We start from the raw sequence: 20363 nt of genomic DNA, 5'->3' as shown, positions 1-20363 counted from the left end.
CAACCAGGTTATAGGCAAGCCAAGCGGAGTGGCTCAGTCTCACACTGGCTCAGTGTCAAAGACTCTAACGAGCAGTACCACTGCACATGACCATGACATGGGCCGTCCCGCCCCAGAGCAGAACCAGAGGAGACACCCAGGTCACAAAACTTGCTCCATCGCTCTCCTTTAGGAAGCCTAATTGGGCTGATCGTACTAGCTAGTCCCACTCCTATGACCAGGAGCAGGACCCCAGACACCAGGGATGGGCCTGAAACATTATTACAGCGACAAGAAACAGTTCGGACTGACTCAGGTGATGTGGTGTTTATGCAAAATCAATTGAATGCTGACTCTGAGCCCCCTCCCGACCAGGAGCTCCTGCCACCGCCCCCCCCTCACTGCATCACAGGGATTGAGGGCCCTGTTTTATGCCCCTGGTTAGACAAAGTAGTCCCAGCAAACATGCAGTACGCATTGGTCCTTATATATCACCACTCAAAATGTCCAGAAGTGATATTTATTGATAGAGTTTCCACTTTTGTGGTCCTTAAGTTTCTCATGGATATATTTAGTCTGAAGGGATTACCAGAATTTCTAGTTACTGCCAATGATGTGCATGCAGTTCACTTATACAGAAGTGTGTACATTTCCTAAAACTCACTAGGCATGTCTGAACAGTGTTATTTGACCCTCAGTGCAATTACCAAGTTGAACGCTTCAATAGCTAATACAAAGACAGCATTCATTTAGCACCACTAGGGTAATGTCTCTTGTTTTTATCCATCAGGCAAAGACTTTGGGCGCATAGTGCGTCTCTTAATTCAGTCACTGGTGTGTCTCCTCTTCTTCAGTTAATATAAGGTAATTGACAGAACCAACTTCGAATCAGGCAAAGTCCAGAGTATTCTATTACACCATCAAAGTAAGTTAACAATAAAGGAATCATCACACAAAATGTCTGATGCTAGAGCTTGGACAGCGTCAAAATGTACCAATGACTGTGCCACTTTTCTATGATGTTGATAATCTTAATTGTTACCATGGTCTCCATCCACCCAGACCTGTGCTTGGTAAATCTCTTATTAGGGAAGCCTCTTCACAAGCCTAAACCTCAAGCATCCATTTTTCCGATTAAGATCCATCAAGGTCTGCTAGAGCAGAGAAGTTACTCAAGTCGAGCTTAGTTCCATGGCTGAGCAATTGAAGACCCTACCAAAAGAACCACGATTTCCACGGTTAAGTGATCTACACCTTAACACCAAATGCTAGGACAATGGGAAAACAAAGACACACAGCATGCTATCACTTCACGATTCTTAGAAGGAAATACGATTTGGACGCAGGTTTTTGACTTTGTGAAACCCCTATTTGTAAGAGATATGCAAGCATTGTAAGAATGTCAGATGTATCAGTATTACATGAACAACATTTTTTTTTTCTTTGCGTCTTTACCCGCCAGACCTCGAGGGTTCCTGTCTTACATCGCAGCCTCCACACCTATGCTATTTGGATCATCAGCCAAAGCATTACGACTCTCATCCAGTATGTCAGCGCGGAGGTCGAAGGCAGTTAATTTTAGATCAGATTGCGTCATCATCGTTTACTATCATAACGTGAACATTGTTTCTACAATCTTGTGTCACATTTGAATTGATAGCGTGTACGGTCCATACGTTGTCCGTACGCCACTCCTCACAAAAGGAACATCATTTTCCTTAAGGTCTTGCTTTTTCCGGAGGTATACATTAACAAATTTGATTCTTTTTTATGATGATATCATTGGATTCCTAAATATCTGAATTGGAATTTTGATCCTTCATATCCACAAGGAATTATCAGCACTGTTTTCTATTTCATCATCCAAGATTCTAGAAAGTATCAAGTTCTTATATTAAAAATAAAAAAGTTGCCTTGTGGCTTTTCCTGAAGAAGGCGCTGGTCGCCGAAACGAGTCACGAGAAGATACATTATTGTGCCACATTTTTTATATTGTGTTTTTTATTCATTTATTTTTGTTTTCTGTATATGTTGTTGTATATGTATTGTATGCCCCTGTTAGGGTCAATTTTATTCTTTGGCTTCATTAAACGACTGTTTTTAATAAGTTTTATGAACTGATGTAATGTCAATAAAATTGTAGTACTATATCTTTGAGAATGGTCTTTAGCCTTTAATCCTTTTCTTGAGACAAGCGATTGCAATTGCCTAGATATATACCTACACACATGATTTTACCCTGATCTAGGAACTGTCTATTCTTTATTGCTCAGGGGGCCTTTGTTTCATTCGCTATAACAATTTAAATAGCACATGCTATTTTTTTAAATAGGTTTATAGCGCTATTCATCCCACTTTATAGCACATGTACGCATTCAACTTTGACAATAAATCATACAAGTATGTAGTATAAATCAGTGTACAGGATATTTCACAAGATAAAGAGGGTTTCAAGGTGTCACTCATCTTTACTGGAAGGGATTTAAAGCTACTATTGCATAACTGGGAGAATCACAAGTCAGGATTCAAAACGTAATATAGTACTTGGGGTTTTCCTTTAATACTACCCAAAGCAATCCCTTTTTAGCCGCCTTACAATAGCAGATTGAGGAAAAAAACGTTTTAAAACCATGTCTTGCAGGTCCTCGATGCCAGTCCATAGCGCACTGTGCTATATTAAAAGGATTGCAATTTATTAACTGCAAATAATAAAAAGATCTGTGTCAAAAGCAACCACTCACTTACCCAGCTACATATCATAATAATCTGTATTTGCACGTTACACAATGGGCTTTCCAGAAGATTAACCAACAAGGAGGACAAAGTTCCTGTGCCAGGGTGCAAAAAGTCACCCATGCATTGTGGTGTAAAAAGTCACCCATACTTAAAAAAATGGAAGGAAAGGAAAGAAAAAGGAGAAAAGGGGATTCCTAGGCGTGAAGGACCCAAACTTATGAGAGGGAAAGACACTGTGTTTCCTCTGTTGCCCTCACACACCCCGAAGAGTGTCATGCTTCATCATCGGGCGTTTGCTCCTCGTAGGGCCGGCGCTGCAATTCCCTACGGGTCCCCCGAAGGGTCACTTTGTCGGAGATCTTTTAGAGGAATGCCGGATGTTGCATGCGGGTGTGCGGGTTATGGGTCAAGAGGAGGGTAATGAAAATACGTGCCAGTTTGATAGATTTAAATTAAAACAAGGGTAAACATGCAGCGATAGGTTTAAAAGTATACCCTTGGCAGTCAATACTGCTGAAAAATATTGGCCCACGAGGCATATTTTGCCTAGGTGTCAATTATCAAGGTCAACATGTTTCGCGCTTTCCGTTGCCAATAGGTCGTTAGCGCTTCGTCAGGACCGTCAAGTAAAAAATATATATAAAGTGCACGTGAAATAGTGAGTGTAAAAATTACCCTCTTATCTCAATCAGGGCGGCGTAGGACCTGTATACCCTTATCATGGTCACAGCTAAATAGGTGGAAGCCACTCCTGAATGAAGCCTAGGAAATTGAAAGAGGAAAAAACAAAGTAATAAGACAGCATCGATGCCAACTTGATGCCGCAAAAATGTACCACAGTGTGTACATCAATTACACATAACCAATTATGTAGAAAGGCACACAAGACAGGTTATTCGTAACTGGTCAAAAGGGGGAGGGGGGTGTTTTGTGAGGTTCTGGCCTCTACCCTACATAATTATTGTATTGGAAAAGTGATCCTCAAGCCTAGAGAAGTACATAATATATGCCCCATGTAACAAAGCATTTCGTCCTGGTTTATTTACTGAATACAAGCGTCCAAACTGTAAAATTAAAAGTGCACAAAGAAATTGCTCACCAAGCACTGCGTGTAGTAGTCGTACGTGGTCAGAATTATGGACGCCCGCAAGTAACCGGGCTGTAAGAACAATAAACACAGAGACAGGAGCATCGAGGCACATTAGCCAATCGTCAGAAGTGCCGGGCCGAGTGCTCACAGTGCAGAATATTACATCTGTAAATTACTTACAAATAAGTGCGGGTGCTGCCTCCTTGCAACCTACCCAAGCCCATGCTTCTGCCGAAAGGAAACTAAAATCGGCAAAACCGCTAGTTTAAATACATGGACCGGGTCAGGTGTGAGGCGGTATCCTTTTCCGGGAGGGGATCCTAGTGAGAAGCAACTGAATGCGCATGTGTGAGCGCCGGAGGTGAACGCGCATAAGCTTCACTCGGGTACACTACTCCCCCGCTCAAGCGCAACGGCTCACTACATAATCAAGGAACGGCAATTGTCGCTAGAAATGCCCAGTACCGTGCAGGCAATTTACAGAAAAATGATTTACGTACAATGCCCTCCATCGCCATATGATTTACCATAATGGAGTTATCTTAATGTCATAACTGGACCGCACCTCGTCCCATATGTAATATAGTCCTAAGATACTGCTACCTAATAGTGAACACTCTAATGGACTCAAGCAATTTCATAAAATTAAAAAATAATAAATGTTATATTATTATGTTTAGGGGTTATTTATCGCGTGCCTTACACACATCTACAGTTACGCATTCAGTTGCTTCTCACTAGGATCCCCTCCCGGAAAAGGATACCGCTTCACACCTGACCCGGTCCATGTATTTAAACTAGCGGTTTTGCCGATTTTAGTTTTCTTTCGGCAGAAGCATGGGCTTGGGTAGGTTGCAAGGAGGCAGCACCCGCACTTATTTGTAAGTAATTTACAGATGTAATATTCTGCACTGTGAGCACTCGGCCCGGCACTTCTGACGATTGGCTAATGTGCCTCGATGCTCCTGTCTGTGTGTTTATTGTTCTTACAGCCCGGTTACTTGCGGGCGTCCATAATTCTGACCACGTACGACTACTACACGCAGTGCTTGGTGAGCAATTTCTTTGAGCACTTTTAATTTTACAGTTTGGACGCTTGTATTCAGTAAATAAACCAGGACGAAATGCTTTGTTACATGGGGCATATATTATGTACTTCTCTAGGCTTGAGGATCACTTTTCCAATACAATAATTATGTAGGGTAGGGGCCAGAACCTCACAAAACACCCCCCCTTCCCCTTTTGACCAGTTACGAATAACCTGTCTTGTGTGCCTTTCTACATAATTGGTTATGTGTAATTGATGTACACACTGTGGTACATTTTTGCGGCATCAAGTTGGCATCGATGCTGTCTTATTACTTTGTTTTTTCCTTTTTCAATTTCCTAGGCTTCATTCAGGAGTGGCTTCCACCTATTTAGCTGTGACCATGATAAGTGTATACAGGTCCTACGCCGCCCTGATTGAGATAAGAGGGTAATTTTTACACTCACTATTTCACGTGCACTTTATATATATTTTTTACTTGACGGTCCTGACGAAGCGCTAACGACCTATTGGCAACGGAAAGCGCGAAACATGTTGACCTTGATAATTGACACCTAGGCAAAATATGCCTCGTGGGTCAATATTTTTCAGCAGTATTGACTGCCAAGGGTATACTTTTAAACCTATCGCTGCATGTTTACCCTTGTTTTAATTTAAATCTATCACACTGGCACGTATTTTCATTATCCTCCTCTTGACCCATAACCCGCACACCCGCATGCAACATCCGGCATTCCTCTAAAAGATCTCCGACAAAGTGACCCTTCGGGGGACCCGTAGGGAATTGCAGCGCCGGCCCTACGAGGAGCAAACGCCCGATGATGAAGCATGACACTCTTCGGGGTGTGTGAGGGCAACAGAGGAAACACAGTGTCTTTCCCTCTCATAAGTTTGGGTCCTTCACACCTAGGAATCCCCTTTTTCTTTCCTTTCCTTCCATTTTTTTAAGTATGGGTGACTTTTTGCACCACAATGCATGGGTGACTTTTTGCACCCTGGCACAGGAACTTTGTCCTCCTTGTTGGTTAAACATTGAAATTAGGAGCACGGACACTGGACCTTCATTAGCTCCTTGGTCCCCCCCCTCTCTTCTTTTGATAAATGCTTTCCAGAAGATGCCATTACCTGCGAGTCAAAACTGTGAGCAAACACAACACAGATCACTCCAGCGGGTGCATTGACCACCAGCGATATCTACCCCTTGTTTGTATTCTTTCATATTTACTGGGCACACAGATCTCCCTGCAACGAGAGGTTTAAAAGCATAATATATTTTAAGATGCATCTTTTGCAATCAATTAAGGGAGAACAAATTTACCGTCATGTTTCTCCTAGGAGCCAATATTTTTTTGACAGAGTTTAAAAAAAACAAATGTATAAATTGACTGCGAGACAGCTTTTCTTGGCTATGCAACCCTTTGAGACTACCTACTTTTTGCTGCCCACCTTGACCCCCAATGTATAGGCTTAAGGCTCCCAGAATAAAGTGTTTCCAAGTCCAGAACTATTATCCACGTGAATCCTCATTAGGGATGTAAAGCCAGCATATCACGTTTACTGCTGTTGAAATAAAAGTATATTTTCTTTCCGCGCTCTCAAATGGATTTTTTCTGTCCCACGAATTTTGATGAAGAGATCACTTTGTTGGGCCGGTGTTTCGGGGACAGGGGAGGGACGAAAGGTGTACAACCTGGAAGCTCGTACACATGACACGCACGCCAGCCATGGGCTCGGCCATGTGAATAAGACATGGCGCGTGCCTGGGCGGGCTGCTGCCTGCCTGTCAGTTGGAGGGCGGGACCCGGAACAAGGTTGCCTCCTCCTCCGCCTATCCCTGACGCGACCGGTGCTGGCAATAACAGAAGCACACCGTCCGAGAGGGGGGAACGCGCTGGACGCTGGTACCGGGTCGTGAGAGGAGAAGGTGGCCTCTACCAGCTGCAACGGAATGTACTCCCACTGCACTAACATGGCGGCCGCCTTGAGGAGCGTGGCCTTCAGGAGACTCGGCGAGCAGTGTAAGTCCGCCCTGCCTGGCGCGTGTGCTGCTGCAACAAGCCTCGCGTGCTGCTGCCTGCGTTTTACCTCTTCTGCGGTCATTCCTTCGGTTCACTTCTCTCTCACTCTGGGGAACCCGCTCATAATTGTCACGTGCGCCTCCTTTAGCCAGTCGTTTCTTTTTATAGCCAACAGGACGTTTCATTCTGGAACTTGTAGTTTCAATATAACATTATGAACATGGGCCAAGCATCCGCTCATACAACGTGGGATAATAAGCAGGACTGGTTGGAGTTGACACATCTGACACGGGCCCACTATACCCGCATACTGAGAGCGGTGGTGGTTTGCATTGTGATGTTCACAACTGCAGCTATTGACTGCTGCTGCAGGGAGTGCAGCCTCACCTGTGAACTTAGCCGATGTTTCAAATAGCATCACTGTGCATGTTTGGGTTTATAGTTAACGTTTCTCTTATTAGCCGTGTGCCCCAAAAGACCTACCATGCTTAGTACAGCTGGTTAAATAAGGAGTGCCTGATTGTGTCACGCATTAAAAAGGGACCAACCGCCTTCAAGCAGAAAATACAGATTACCTGTTTTACCACAGGCAGTGAAGTGAGTGCCCTTCTAGAGCAGTTATTTCAGTCACAACATTCTTGCAAGGGACCGGTGCACTGGGCAATAATAGTGCTCCTTTGTTTTAGATAGGGCGTCATGCTGCCGCTTCTGTGCGCTGTGAATTACAAGTGGGCCGCAGTGTCACCAGTATTTATTCTTACGCCACCTCATCACCGCATGGCGTGGTTAATGGGTCTAGTTCCACGTGTAGAGTATTTTCGACGGCCTTTACCTTCGGTGAAAAGTACCGCAGTTTCTTGGTACTCCACGGAATCAATCTGTGTGCTCTGCGGTAATGGTGGCGCTATCCAGCGCTTCCTTCACCTGCAACTTCTGTGTACTTAGTGGTCCCTGCGGGGACGCCTCTGCAGGCATGGCAGAGCGAGGATGCTATGGTCCCTTATGCAAGCAAATAAAACGGGCACCCACCCCATGTTTAAATAGTGCAGTACAGATATGTGGGTGCAGAGGGCCCTTCTGATCTCTCGGCCCCGGTGCAACTGTACTTGCTGCGCTATCAATAGCAACGCCCGTCTTCACTTGTGGCTGACAGCTGGAGACCTGCGATACGGGAGGCAGGAGTCGATACGGGAGGCAGGAGTCGTACTAGCACATAAAGCTACAGTAACTTTACCAGCAGTACGACCGTCCTACACCGTATTTTCTAATGTTTACATTTTCCTAGCGCGTGTTCTCGTGCAGCGTGCACGCACCAGTAGCTGAGTTAGAACGGTGTAATTCGGGGTCCCTCGTATACACAGTGCTCCTTGCCTCCTAGAACTAGTTTTAGTTCATGGCACAGGGTTGGTCCTCCCCTTGTTCGTGCCAAGAGTTGTACGTTACATAATGCAGTCCCGATTTACATAACTACGCAACCACGTGTTCCGTTGGAGGATTTGGCTTTAGTCAGCTGCCCGCTCTGAAAGTAGCAGTCTCTTATTTACTGTGTATCTGTGATGTCAGAGCCTTTATCTCCCCTTTCAAAAGTTCGTGGCACCCCAAAAGTTTCTTATGTGCCGTGTTACCCCACGAATGTATGAATTTTGTAAACGAAGCTCTGATTAAGAATACATATGTCAGGGAGGCCATGGGAGACTGTTTATACAACATTGTTGGTACGCTGGTATGCAGCATTTAAGCAATGCAGCATAGCAGTCTTTTTTATCGAATGCGCACAAGCAGTACCTGCAGCCTCGCGAGAACAGTGCAGAATAGTGGATAGCATTACCAGTGATAGGCAGTGTCATTATAAGGATTTTGAGGGAGCCCGGCCAAGACATACTTGAGGGGCCCTGTTTGGAATAACTTTGTATTTTATTACCCATTTTCTGCTAAGTCAAGACCCCGATGCCAACCAATATTGAATGATATTGGGGAGAGGATATGGCAAGAGCTCCCGACTTTGGAATTGGGGAACCAGGTGAATTGGGGTACCAGGTTTGAGTGTCCACGTTGGCTCACCATCCTTTGATTTTGGGCAGATCACTTAATCCACCCATCAAGCCCCACTTAAAAAAATAAAATACATCAGTAATGTGACTTTGTGTAATGTAACTGGGGCTCATGTAAAGCACTTCAATACATTCTGGTCTAGTTCACGCTATATAAAAACGGCAAGAAAATAATAATAATACATTAAAGGTTGAGATGGAGAAATTGATAGATGTGAGATAAAAAGTTCGCTTTCCCAGGCAGACCCTAGGAAGGTGGGTGCCCTGGGCAATTAATAATAATTTAGTTTATAAAGCGCATAGCTACTTCGACATAAGAGTACCGGCACTGGTAGTTCTAGCTTCTGAAAGAGTCACAGAAGGCCAAGGAGGAGACAGTGTATGAAAAGGAGGAGACCAAGGAGGAGGTAGTCTATCTAAATGCTATAACTTAAGTGTGAGGAACACTTAACCTCTATGCACTGTTGCTGTTTTGTAATACCTTGGGTACTACTTTATTCAGATACTCTATTGGTTGTACATATTTATGTGGTTTGCTTCTTGCAAATTTCAAAAACTTATAATATAAGAACACAATTCAACCAACAAAAATGATTTCAAACATTATTGTATTAAATCACAATGAGTTACATTCTCTATTAATTTAACAATGTATTTAACATGATTCAAAATTGATACACCAATTCATCATTGAAGACTTGTCTTTCATGCCCAATGCATTTCAAGCTCAACAGAGCTCTTCATCAGGGGCCTGTGAAATTAAATGCAACTTTCAATTAATAAACTGTTCAGGTTTTTTGGCGCCAGAATTTACAAGGTACAAGGTATAAGGCTAGGGGGATAATGTCAAAAGGCTCGTGAAAAAGAAATTGCAGAAAGAATGCTCAAAGAACCTTATTCCCACACCCTAATGTGTTTGCAAAATACAAGAAAAGAACTCACTGGTCTTGAAAAGAGGTGGATCAATCCTACAGCAAAAAATCAAACGTTACTAATGTACACAAATGATCTACGAAGCCAACAAACAGCTACTCTCCCAATGTCTTACCTAATATTAATGCGGTGCGTGTTACCGGTGTTTCCAAAAGACTAATGGCGGACGTTCAGCTTCTCCTGTCGGTGGAAACACAAACGTGATACTGAATCTGATCTTGACAGCTTCCTAGTGCTATACTAATTAAATAGTTAAATGTCAATGCATTATTTGAAATGCTCTTTTTTGCTCTGTTTTTAATCTTGGGGAACTGAGTAAAAACAATAAAATACGGTGTTGCTAATTTACCCAATCCTAATTCACTTTTTTACACTCGCCTGCACTGCAATTTTTCTTTACCCATCACTCTAGATCAACAGTTAACATCTGTAGCACCGTACGGTGAGTCCAAATTTGATGTAGGACATTTCATCTAGTCCTGTGTTCATCATTTGTCTCATAATGGGAAGGTCAAAAGGTATCCCAGATGATGACCGGGGCGGTACCATGTGGTGACTGATGGGTATCCTTACTTTTTAGGAGAATTCCAGGATTACTTACACATTTTGTATCCTTTGCTGTTTTTCAGATCGCATCTTTGTAGAGGCAGTAGTTTTTTGCATTTAGACCCGTCAACATTGTTGATTACACCAGCTCCATTTTTATGGGAAACTATCTTAGTTGTCAAGCAATATATGTTTGCCATCATGCCAAGAACAGTCTGTTTCTTTCTTGGGCTCTTGATTATTTTTTACAGTGAGTCACCATTTTGGGATGCATTTTTGCTGTCAAGGAATCCTTGCTTTCTGCTACGGGCTTGGGACAGTCAGCTTGCAGGCAGCGTCTGTCATCTTTGTCTAGGGGTTTACAACATCTCGACTGCATTAAGAAGCAACGTTGGGGATAGGGGACCAATCTGAGATGCGGTCAGATGGATCAAAAAAATAAGTAAATCCTCTAAGGGGCCCTCTTCCAAACCGCTGTGTAAAGTGTCTTCATCATAACTCTGGGTTCTGGCTTCATTTACTCTTTTTTTCCATCTCCCAGTGGTTTTAAGTCTTCACCTTCAGGTGGCCCTCTGAATCTTCACAGAAGTCATCCTACTCCTTTTCTTCAGGAGAGAGTGACACATTATTGTTGAGGTTACTACACTCTGTTCCACCAAATAGCTAGGGCCTGCTTAATCGTTGTCATGTGAGGAAGGTGGCGGCACCATTGCTTGAGGGCCAACATAAAGGCCTATCTCAGATTGTCGAACATGTCCATGGTTGGGCCCCACTTGCCTGCTGTGGGTGAGTTGGACTTAGAAAATGATATTGATGTACCGCCAGCAGATAACACTTTGCCCTGTGGGCATGACGCGAGCCAGAAAACTGAAAGCTGGTACAGTTGTTTACCCTGAGGTTTAACAGTATATGCAACTGCTTTGTTACTGCACGTTGCAAAAACTTGCTTCTGAGCTCAAAAATTTCAGAAATCAAAGAATAAGATTTCTTCCTCTTCAACATATTCTTCTTGAATCAGGAAAACAGAACTCCTAATTTCTACCTATTGAAGTGCTATGTCCCACCAATGCATTGTGCTGAAAATAGAAACCCATATCAAACCCAAATAAAACCTGGCCACAAATTCGCACTACTAATTCGATAAACCTATTTGAAAATTGAAATGAAGAACCTAGAATACAGAGCCCTAATTGGAGGAGAAATCCGGCCCACCAAACATTGAAATCTGCCTGCTACTCAACACATAGGGGCTCGTAAATCCCATTTGCCGCTTTTAGCTGCTCGCACGGTTCCTGCTTGGTGACTCTGAGGCAGTCGATTGTGGACGCAGTGTTTGGCCCTTAACAAACTCCTTGACAAGGAGGGAGCTGCTCACACCACTTTAAAATGACAGATGTACAGCTTCAGAGCTGACAGGCAGAATTGGTAAAATGCTAGGCATGCCCCCTGTAACAGCTTTATGAACATGTCATAAGTAGAGCCCCCTACCCTGAAATAGAGCCCAGTGTCAATGGAGACAAAACTGTGAATCCATAGGAACATCAGTAGAATTTGGAAAGGAGCAAACTTCTGTCTAGTGTTGCAAGGCTTGTGGCTGTATCCTATAGGAACAAACGTACACAGGTCTAATTAGAGCTACTCGGATTGTTTGGTCAAACAAGATAATACAAGATAAAAAGATTAAGTTGGGGAAGATTCTTTAGAATGTCCAAGTAATGATGCAAGATAATTTTTTTGTTGTTGTAGATTTCCTGTATCTCTTGCCTGTTCACCGGGCAATGTCCGTGGATCTTATTCGATGACAGTTCCTTGACCTGAGACAACTTCTATAGAAATGGGTTTTCTCGGAGCATTATATGGCAGTCAGACAAAGTTGTGTTTTTCTCAAGTGGGTGCCTTAGAGTCCAATCAGTTCTCCAGTGGATGTCTGCAAAAAGTTGAAGTTTTCTTTGGTGATACATTTACTGATCAGCTGTAGTAGTAGTAATATTTCGTTGACATGTGGTAAACTTGCCCTGCTGTTAGGACATGCTGTCTCCTCGACCATTAAAACGGCCATGCAAAATCTCTACGATTACCCACAAATTTCTGTATAGCATCAAAAAATTGATCTGTGTTAAATATCCTCCCAAAATAATGTAATTGCTCATGCAGTATCCCCACTTTAAATCTTACTCACATGGTGGTGTGAATTTTCCTGTTTTATCTTGGCAAATCGGTTAATCAAAACCATAAATACCTTTAAGATGAAGGCAAGTCACATCCTCAAATTAGTTGGTATGCAGCAGCTCTTGTGCAATATATGCTCCCAATTTACCCATATTGTTAGAAATGGGATTCCTGGTTGGCTGAAGTATGCACCCAGGTTGGAACCATCATTCTAGTCAGGGTAAACTTGATACACACTAAAAGATAACCCGTGCTCACCCTCTAGTAGCTTGGCACATAGCAGCAGTCAGGCTTATCTAAAGAGGCAATCTGTAAAGTATTTGTGCAACACACTCGCACAGTAATAAAATTAATACACCCCAAAAGACCACACAGGTTTAGACAATAGAGGTTATTTATCTGAGAAAAATAAGACCATAACAATGAAAATCTAATCAGTAGAAGTAAAGATTACTAGGTCGTGTTGGACCGAGATAAGGTCAAAGTTTGGGACGACCTTGTGGAAGTGCAGGCCGGATACTGGACCCGTGCAGGCCCCAGTGAACAAAGCAATTTTTTGGGTTGCAAGCAATGAAATGTGCTGATCTTCTCCACGCATTGAAGGCAAAGCCTCCGTTTCGATTCACGCAGGCAGGTCAATGCGTCGCAGTTGAGCCTTGCGGTCGGGACCTCGGATCGGCGCTACATCGTCGTTGAAGCTTGCAGTCGGGTCGAAGTTGAACCTCACAGTTGGAACAGCGGATCGGCACTGCATCATCCCTCGTAGTCAGGTCTCATGTCATCACCGAGCCGCACAGGGCTGTCTCTGGATAAGCACTACCTCTGCATCCTAGGGTACTGCGTCAGGTCCAATCGGCGCAGCGATGATGATGCAATGATTTTGTTCCAGAACCCACTTCTGAGGCCCAGAACTTGGAGAGGGCACTTCAGATAAGGGTAGGACTCACAGAAGGCAGAATCCAGCAGCACCAGCAGAATTACAGGACGTTTTTTGTGTCTCTTAGACTTCAGGAGGCAAGCCCTTAGAGATCACTTAGAGGGAAGTCAGAGTCCAGACCTCCCTCAGCAGAGTCAGGGAGCAGCAGGGCAACAAGCAGAAAAGCAATTGTTCCAGAAAACCAGCCCAGTTGAATGCCTTAAGCGTGTTTTTTATCGGCACACAGTACGAAAACTTTACAGAACCCTAGTTGCGCAGGACAAGTGATCCATTCCCCATTTGAATTTTTTGATATACGACTAAGGAAGCTGAATGGATCATAGTTTCTTCTTTCTCCCCCCAATGATTTAACATCCCTTTAGCGGCACACCAGACCTTCTGACAGAGGTTCAGTTCAAGATCCAGAAGTGTCTGATTTTAGGGGTTCAGACACCCAGTACGTATACCAAAAAGTAAAACACACAAGATGATGGACGGAATGTTGCACAATGGCAAAACATTCCCCCCCAGTAACAGATCTGGGTTTAATCCATCGTTATTTTGCTCACCAAGCCACCCCAGTTCAGACATGGCCATATGCAAATCAGTCTTGACCCTGTGCCTCATGGGAACAGTCCAGCCCGAACTGCCAACCAATGTCTTCCCTGGGCCGGAATCAAGCATCCTAGGACCGGTTTCTGGCTATCAGCCGTCTTCAGCCAGGATAGCTTGACTCCAGTGGCGTAGGGGTCCCACGCCTGGGCATACCCTTCCCACATAGGGTGAACAGCAAAACACACAAGATGATGGACGGAATGTTGCACAATGGTAAAACATTCCCCCCAGTCACAGATCTGGGTTTAATCCATCGTTATTTTGCACACCAAGCCACCCCAGTTCAGACATGGCCATATGTAAATCAGTCTTGACCCTGTGCCTCATGGGAACAGTCCAGCCCGGAATGCCAAGCCATGTCTTCCCTGGACCGGAATCAAGCATCCTAGGACTGGCTATCAGCAGTCTTCAGCCAGGATAGCTTGACTCCACTGACGTAGTGAGCACGGGACCCACGTCTGGGCATTCCCTTCCCACATAGGGTGAATAGCAAAACGCACAAGATGATGGACGGAATGTTGCACAATGGCAACACATTCACCACCAGTCACAGATCTGGGTTTAATCCATCGTTATTTTGCTCACCAAGCCACCCCAGTTCAGACATGGCCACTTGCAAATCAAACTTGACCCTGTGCCTCATGGGAACAGTCCAGCACAAACTGCCAAGCCATGTCCTTTGGCAGGGCAGGGCAGCTTGTTCTGACACGCGAAAGCTATCAGTGTGACCAGCTTTCAGTGAACACGCAATTTCTAACTTAGAAAGTCCCCATAGAAACACAAAATGGGGCTGTTGGGCAAAATGGCTGGTAACAGAGGCTAAGCTAACAGAATACAATTCTTTTTTTTTTTTACCATTTAACACGTCCTTAACAATAAAAGAACTTGTTACCGAGGTTTCTCTGGCAGTGCCCCAAAGATAGGAAACTCTTTTCCACCGGAAGTACGCAGAGTCTCTTCAACGTAGCCTTTCAAATTGGAAGCTAAACGATTCCTAATGAACAAATTCTTACCCTGAGAGGGATAGGCTCACTTGCTCGTTGTCATTGTTCCCACTATCATGGTACCTCTATTTGTAACGGCTATTATTTTATGCACACTGTGACCCCTGCCTCGTTGCCCGTGTACACCTGCTTATTGTGTTACCCTCCTGGGCGCAATTGTCCCGCATTCTGCAACCATTCCAGTCTTTTTTCTCTTTCTACTGGATGTTGATATTGCATTTATGTTCATCCGCCCATCATATTGTAAAGTGCTCTGAAATCCTTCGGGATCTTGTTTGAGCTATATAAAACGTTATAAATAAAAATAAAATAAAATAATTGTGATGTTTCAACCCTCGCCTGCACAACCAACCCTTTTCTACTCTGTCTCCCCATGAATGGGCTTGCAGTCCATATATCAAGAGTACCCTGACCCCAGCATGAAGTAGGGCATGCCTTTGTCCCCTATATGAAACATGCAGCAGACTTGGACCCTACTTGAACACAACAGCCCATACTTGACTGTGGCTGTCACATTGACCAAGAATCTGCCCCTGCGTGAACAAGAACACAAGGGTCATAGCTAGTTATGTACTTATCCATGTTGATTTACATCAATTGTCTTTGATGCACCTGTTCGTTAACTCTTCTAACGAGAACCCTCTATCAGCTTTATTTAGTCTCCTAAAGAACACAAAATGTTGTGATCTTAAACGGCAGTGTGACAACACAGCAAACCCAGGCATGGACAATTGAGGAAAAAAGAAATGTTACGCCAGAGATAGACTGCTCTTAAGCATGTCAGGTACCTAGTTAGCAGGACTGAAAGAGTCCTGATATAATTCTGCACTACAATGTAGTTGTCTTTTTTATCAAGGAAACATTGTCCTTGTTTTCCCACTAATGTACTGTATATCCTGGGGCCTAGAATTTTATAAAATAGCCAGTTATTCAAAGGACCTAGATACCTCGGAAATCGAATTGCTTGTAAAAAGAAAAAATCCACTTGTTCCTCTTGATGCCATACAGTTAGGTGATAAATGATGGCAGTGTTCTCATTATATCAGAGCTCTGATAATAACCTCTCTGATGACACCATTGGTTACATTACATCAGGGCTTGAATTCTTGCAAGACTTCAATTTTTCCACAAATCATCATACGTCTGGAAAGAGGTGAATTGTGTTAGTTTCAGGATTGGAATGCCCTCAGTTAATGCACACCGACAAATTTGCATGTTTAAGAGTATGCAGCAACTCCTCTCAAATGTTTTGCCACACTGGAAAAGGTTGGAAATTTACTCTGTGTTCTCTTGGTTCGGGAAAAAAGGGTGCATGTAGGGAAAGTAAATTTGTAGTCGCTCTGATTTACACATGGGCTGTCTGTGTGCATGATTGCTCGTGTGAAAATTGAAGTCCCAAACTTTTTCTAGACTTATGGCTCCCACTTTTATAAACTCGGGTGAATGGTTGAAGGACATATATATGTACCAGTGAAAGGTCATATGACTGCAGGTACACTTTTGTGATTTATGTCTAAGAATTGAGACCTTCATTTATTTTCATTTTGCCCATAGCGGTTTTACAAACATCCTGGTCCAAGTGTATGTATTCTACGGGGTCAATGTGGTATAAAGACAACTTATCCTAGTTCTGCTGTCCTGGTTGTGGTCCCAGGAAGTCCTCCTTCGTGCCTCTCACCCAATAAAAAACAAATGCACATAACTAGCTGTGTGCCTTACTTGAAATTTTATGAACAGGTCTCTATCACTGCAGGAGAACTATAAGTAAGAACAAATTCAGAGCTCTGGAAAGCTGAGTGCACACATCACCATATGTCGATCATATAATCACCCAACACTATATTTATTCTCCCGCCTTGTGGCTCATGCATGTACTTGTGCAGGAATAAAACATTTCCTCAGCCATGGGCCATTTCCCTCCTTGCTGTTTTATATACCGAAGGGTCCAACGTCTATTCTAATGCTGGTAACTCAATAAACAGTGTGGTGATAATTCTGTTGTGCAAGCCGGTATAAGATTAGTTCACCCATGTTCCACTGAGCTCCAAAATGGTGGGCTATGCAGTTAGGTTAAATTCTGGAGGGATAATGTAAAGCATATGACAGTGGCCTAAAGACTGTGGGGGAGATCCTGTTCCTCCTACTCTCTTGAACCAAATTTCCACCTATTGTATGTAGCTCGCCCTTTTTTTGTATCCCTTAGTGGTGGCCTTTTAGATATTGCCAACGTACTGTTGCTAGGGGATTTCTTGGGTAGGGCAACTCTTCTCTTTTCTCTGTTCCTCGTGAGGCCAGGATGCTTGACAGGGAAAGCTACAGGGAATCTGCATGCTGGTGACTGGATGAGATCTTGTGCTCAGCCATCCACCTATTTTTCCGCTCAGTTCTGATCCTTCCTAACTGGGCGTCTTCCACATGTCCTAATAACTGTTCCCTCAAGTGCTTTGCAGGATGAGGGGTCTTGAAGGGCTTTCTCGCAGGTTGTGCACATGAGCACTGCTCCTGTCTTTCTAGTTTCCATCTAACTACTGAAAAGAGCCACTCACTCAAGAAAACGACTCCTAAACAATTCACAAATATGACAATATCCGCATCAGTCACTCATCCTAAAACCCGTTACATTGCCACAGTTTGCATCATCTTTACGTCATGAAGAAGATACACAGATGACTTCCTTCAAGGTCTGCAAACTTGTGGCTGACCCGCTCAGTTGAGTAGTGCACCTGGCACTCTGCCGCTTTCATGCACAGTCAGATTTACATGTAGGGGCGGAGGTCAAAAATGTGAATTTATTTTAGGAATAGCTTACTCTGGAGGCCATTTTGTCATCTATCAACGTAGGGTTGAAATGGGGAGGAGGTGGAAGTGCAATTATGAAGAAAAAAAAACTTGCTTATTGCCTTAGTTATACACTGCAAGCGACCTGCATTCTCCAAAATTTCTAACTCCAACAAGAACTTTCCTTGTCACTCTGTATTCCCGTGCAGATATGTTCATGGTCCCCAGTGCATAATGGGCAACCCCATAAAATGTTCCACTATTCAATACCAGGGAAAGCTAGGAAAATTCCAAATCATTTTAACAATGCTGCGGCAATCATTTTGTGCATAAATTAGAGATTTGGGAAACATTCATAAGCAGGGGCAGTCAAAATCTGCAGAAGAATATGTAAATATATGCAGAACTCATTGTAAATTATTGAGGGGAAGAAAATGCTTCTGAGACCAGTTCCAAAAATAATGAGCAATTTAAATCATACTGTTCTTGTTGTATTGATTTTAAAGTAAATGAAGCATGTTTCACACCGTTGTTAATTAAAGAACTTCGACAATTAACTGAGAGTACCTCAATCGTGCTTTAGTCCTGAAAAATCCATCATCCACTAAATGGGAATATTCCTCTCTTTCACATGGTTATACAGTCATATTTCGCCAATCCTTAGTCAGCTAAATTGAGTCCTTTTTAGATGTAAGGGTCAGGTTCAGAACACAGTGCTTCATCAACTATGTGATTCACCTCAAAGTGTATCGTACCTCTACAACTTACTAGCCATCTCTATTTGAGGTTGATCCCATCCTGGGTGGAATCCGGTCGCCAAAGATGAAGCTTGCCACAAAGAGTGGATGAGGTCTCCTCTTCCAATCTATTTGCTATCTCGTTAGGTAATTTTTTGTTACTCAACTCCGAATACCTTTGGCATAGACCTAATTAGTTCTATACCTTTTAGCCGTCGCATCTTGTTGTGATAGCTGAATATTAACTGTGGAGGGTGTGCCCTGTTTGACCTCCATCTCTCCCTTTGTGTTACATGGTCACCTAGGCCTCAGAATGAAGAAGTCTCTCCAACTGGAAACCGATTTAGAGCTTAACAAGTGAGGAATAAGTCTTTCAGAAGCGTTTAGAATACCATTGGTTGATGTTGCAACATAGTCATTTTGGAGTGGTGGACAGTTATTGTGTAAGAAAATAAAATAAACGTATTAGAGAAGGTACATTTAGAAGACTATCCAATGCAAATCCCCCTTAATTAAATAAATGAAAGTGATAAAGGAAGTGAAGAGAAGGTTAACAGACGACGAGGTTTCATGTGCTGGTATAAATATTGGGTGTTCAAAGTATCCGAGCCCCTAAACCCCAAACAAAATGTGCATTTACATATTTGAAGAACATTGTATTTTTTCTTGGAAGATTTTACATTTTAAAACTCCTCCGGTTTATCAAGTGACCTAAGTAACTGGCTCAGTATGTTATAGAACCTTTCTTTGTGGGTGATCAGATTTGTGATAACATTTACAAGGAGATTCTAGCATTTGGGCTCCTGTTGTAGAGTGGCTTCTGCATGTGCCATAGCACGTGTTCTGTGCAGCGACGGCTCCTCTGGCGGAGTGAAGTAACTCCACTGTTCGCAGAGGCAAATGAAAAACAAAATGCCCTAAATGCAGATCCTTTTATTTTTCGTTCTGCGGCTGAGTCTTGGGGGCCAGGCCACAGCACTGCAGCAGCAGCAGGAGGAAGAGGAGGAGGAGGAGGAAGAGGATGAGGATGAGGAGGAGGAGGGGGAGGGGGAGGAGTGGTGGGTCCTGCTGTCAGTGTGCATGGCGGTTTGGCCAGCCAAGCAGTCATGCGCACTTGCTTCTCTCCAACCCAGCTGCGAGAGATCAGCATGCTCAGGCTCCCAGCTTCCTATGGAGCACAAAACCAGTGCGATGTGCCCAAACCCTACACTGCTCTCATGGTGTGAGCAGCTTCTGGATTGGCCACAGGGGAAGCTGGGAGCTTCAGCCTCTGCCCAGAGAAGGAGAAGACTGCCGAGCAGAAGTCCGGCAGGTATGTTTTTTTTATCTCTGCCCCCCCCTGCGCGGCCTCCCCATCCCCGTGCTGGCTTTCCCGCACAGCCTCACCAGATTTCCGTGACGACATCAACTACTGGTTGTGTGTATCATTTATAAATCTCTCTGATAGTGTTTAGCTGTTTGTTGATGAACTGCCTAATGTATATAATAGCAATAATAATAATAGTGAATTTTGTGTCAGCCGATTGCTTATCACTGGTTGATTTCTTGTCAATCTGGATTTTTTGTGTGATGGATTTCCTTCCTCTTTTTGGGTTTGCCCCTCACCTGGAATATATCTTATTTACCTACCTATGGCCTGGATTAATTGTATCCTTCAACAGCTGACAACAGGAAACTACATTTTTCTTTTTGTTCCAGCACTGTATGGAAGTGTGTGTGCGTGTGTGTGTTGCTTTTCTCCAC

At 43.5% G+C, this 20363-nt stretch overlaps 1 protein-coding gene across 1 annotated transcript in view; it reads left to right on the top strand.

Annotated features, from left to right (window-relative positions):
* Positions 1-6654: 6654 nt before the first annotated feature.
* FECH (ferrochelatase) overlaps positions 6655-20363 on the top strand; it is a 271577-nt gene continuing 257868 nt past the window's right edge. The window contains exon 1 of the mRNA XM_078674860.1: positions 6655-6871. Coding sequence (XP_078530986.1) covers positions 6802-6871 — 70 coding nt within the window. The 5' untranslated portion in view covers positions 6655-6801. The remainder of the gene's footprint in view (positions 6872-20363) is intronic.

Source organism: Lissotriton helveticus, chromosome 2_1 (genome assembly GCF_964261635.1).
Source record: "Lissotriton helveticus chromosome 2_1, aLisHel1.1, whole genome shotgun sequence".
Classification (NCBI taxonomy): domain Eukaryota; kingdom Metazoa; phylum Chordata; class Amphibia; order Caudata; family Salamandridae; genus Lissotriton; species Lissotriton helveticus.
This window is presented reverse-complemented; position numbering and strand designations above follow the sequence as displayed.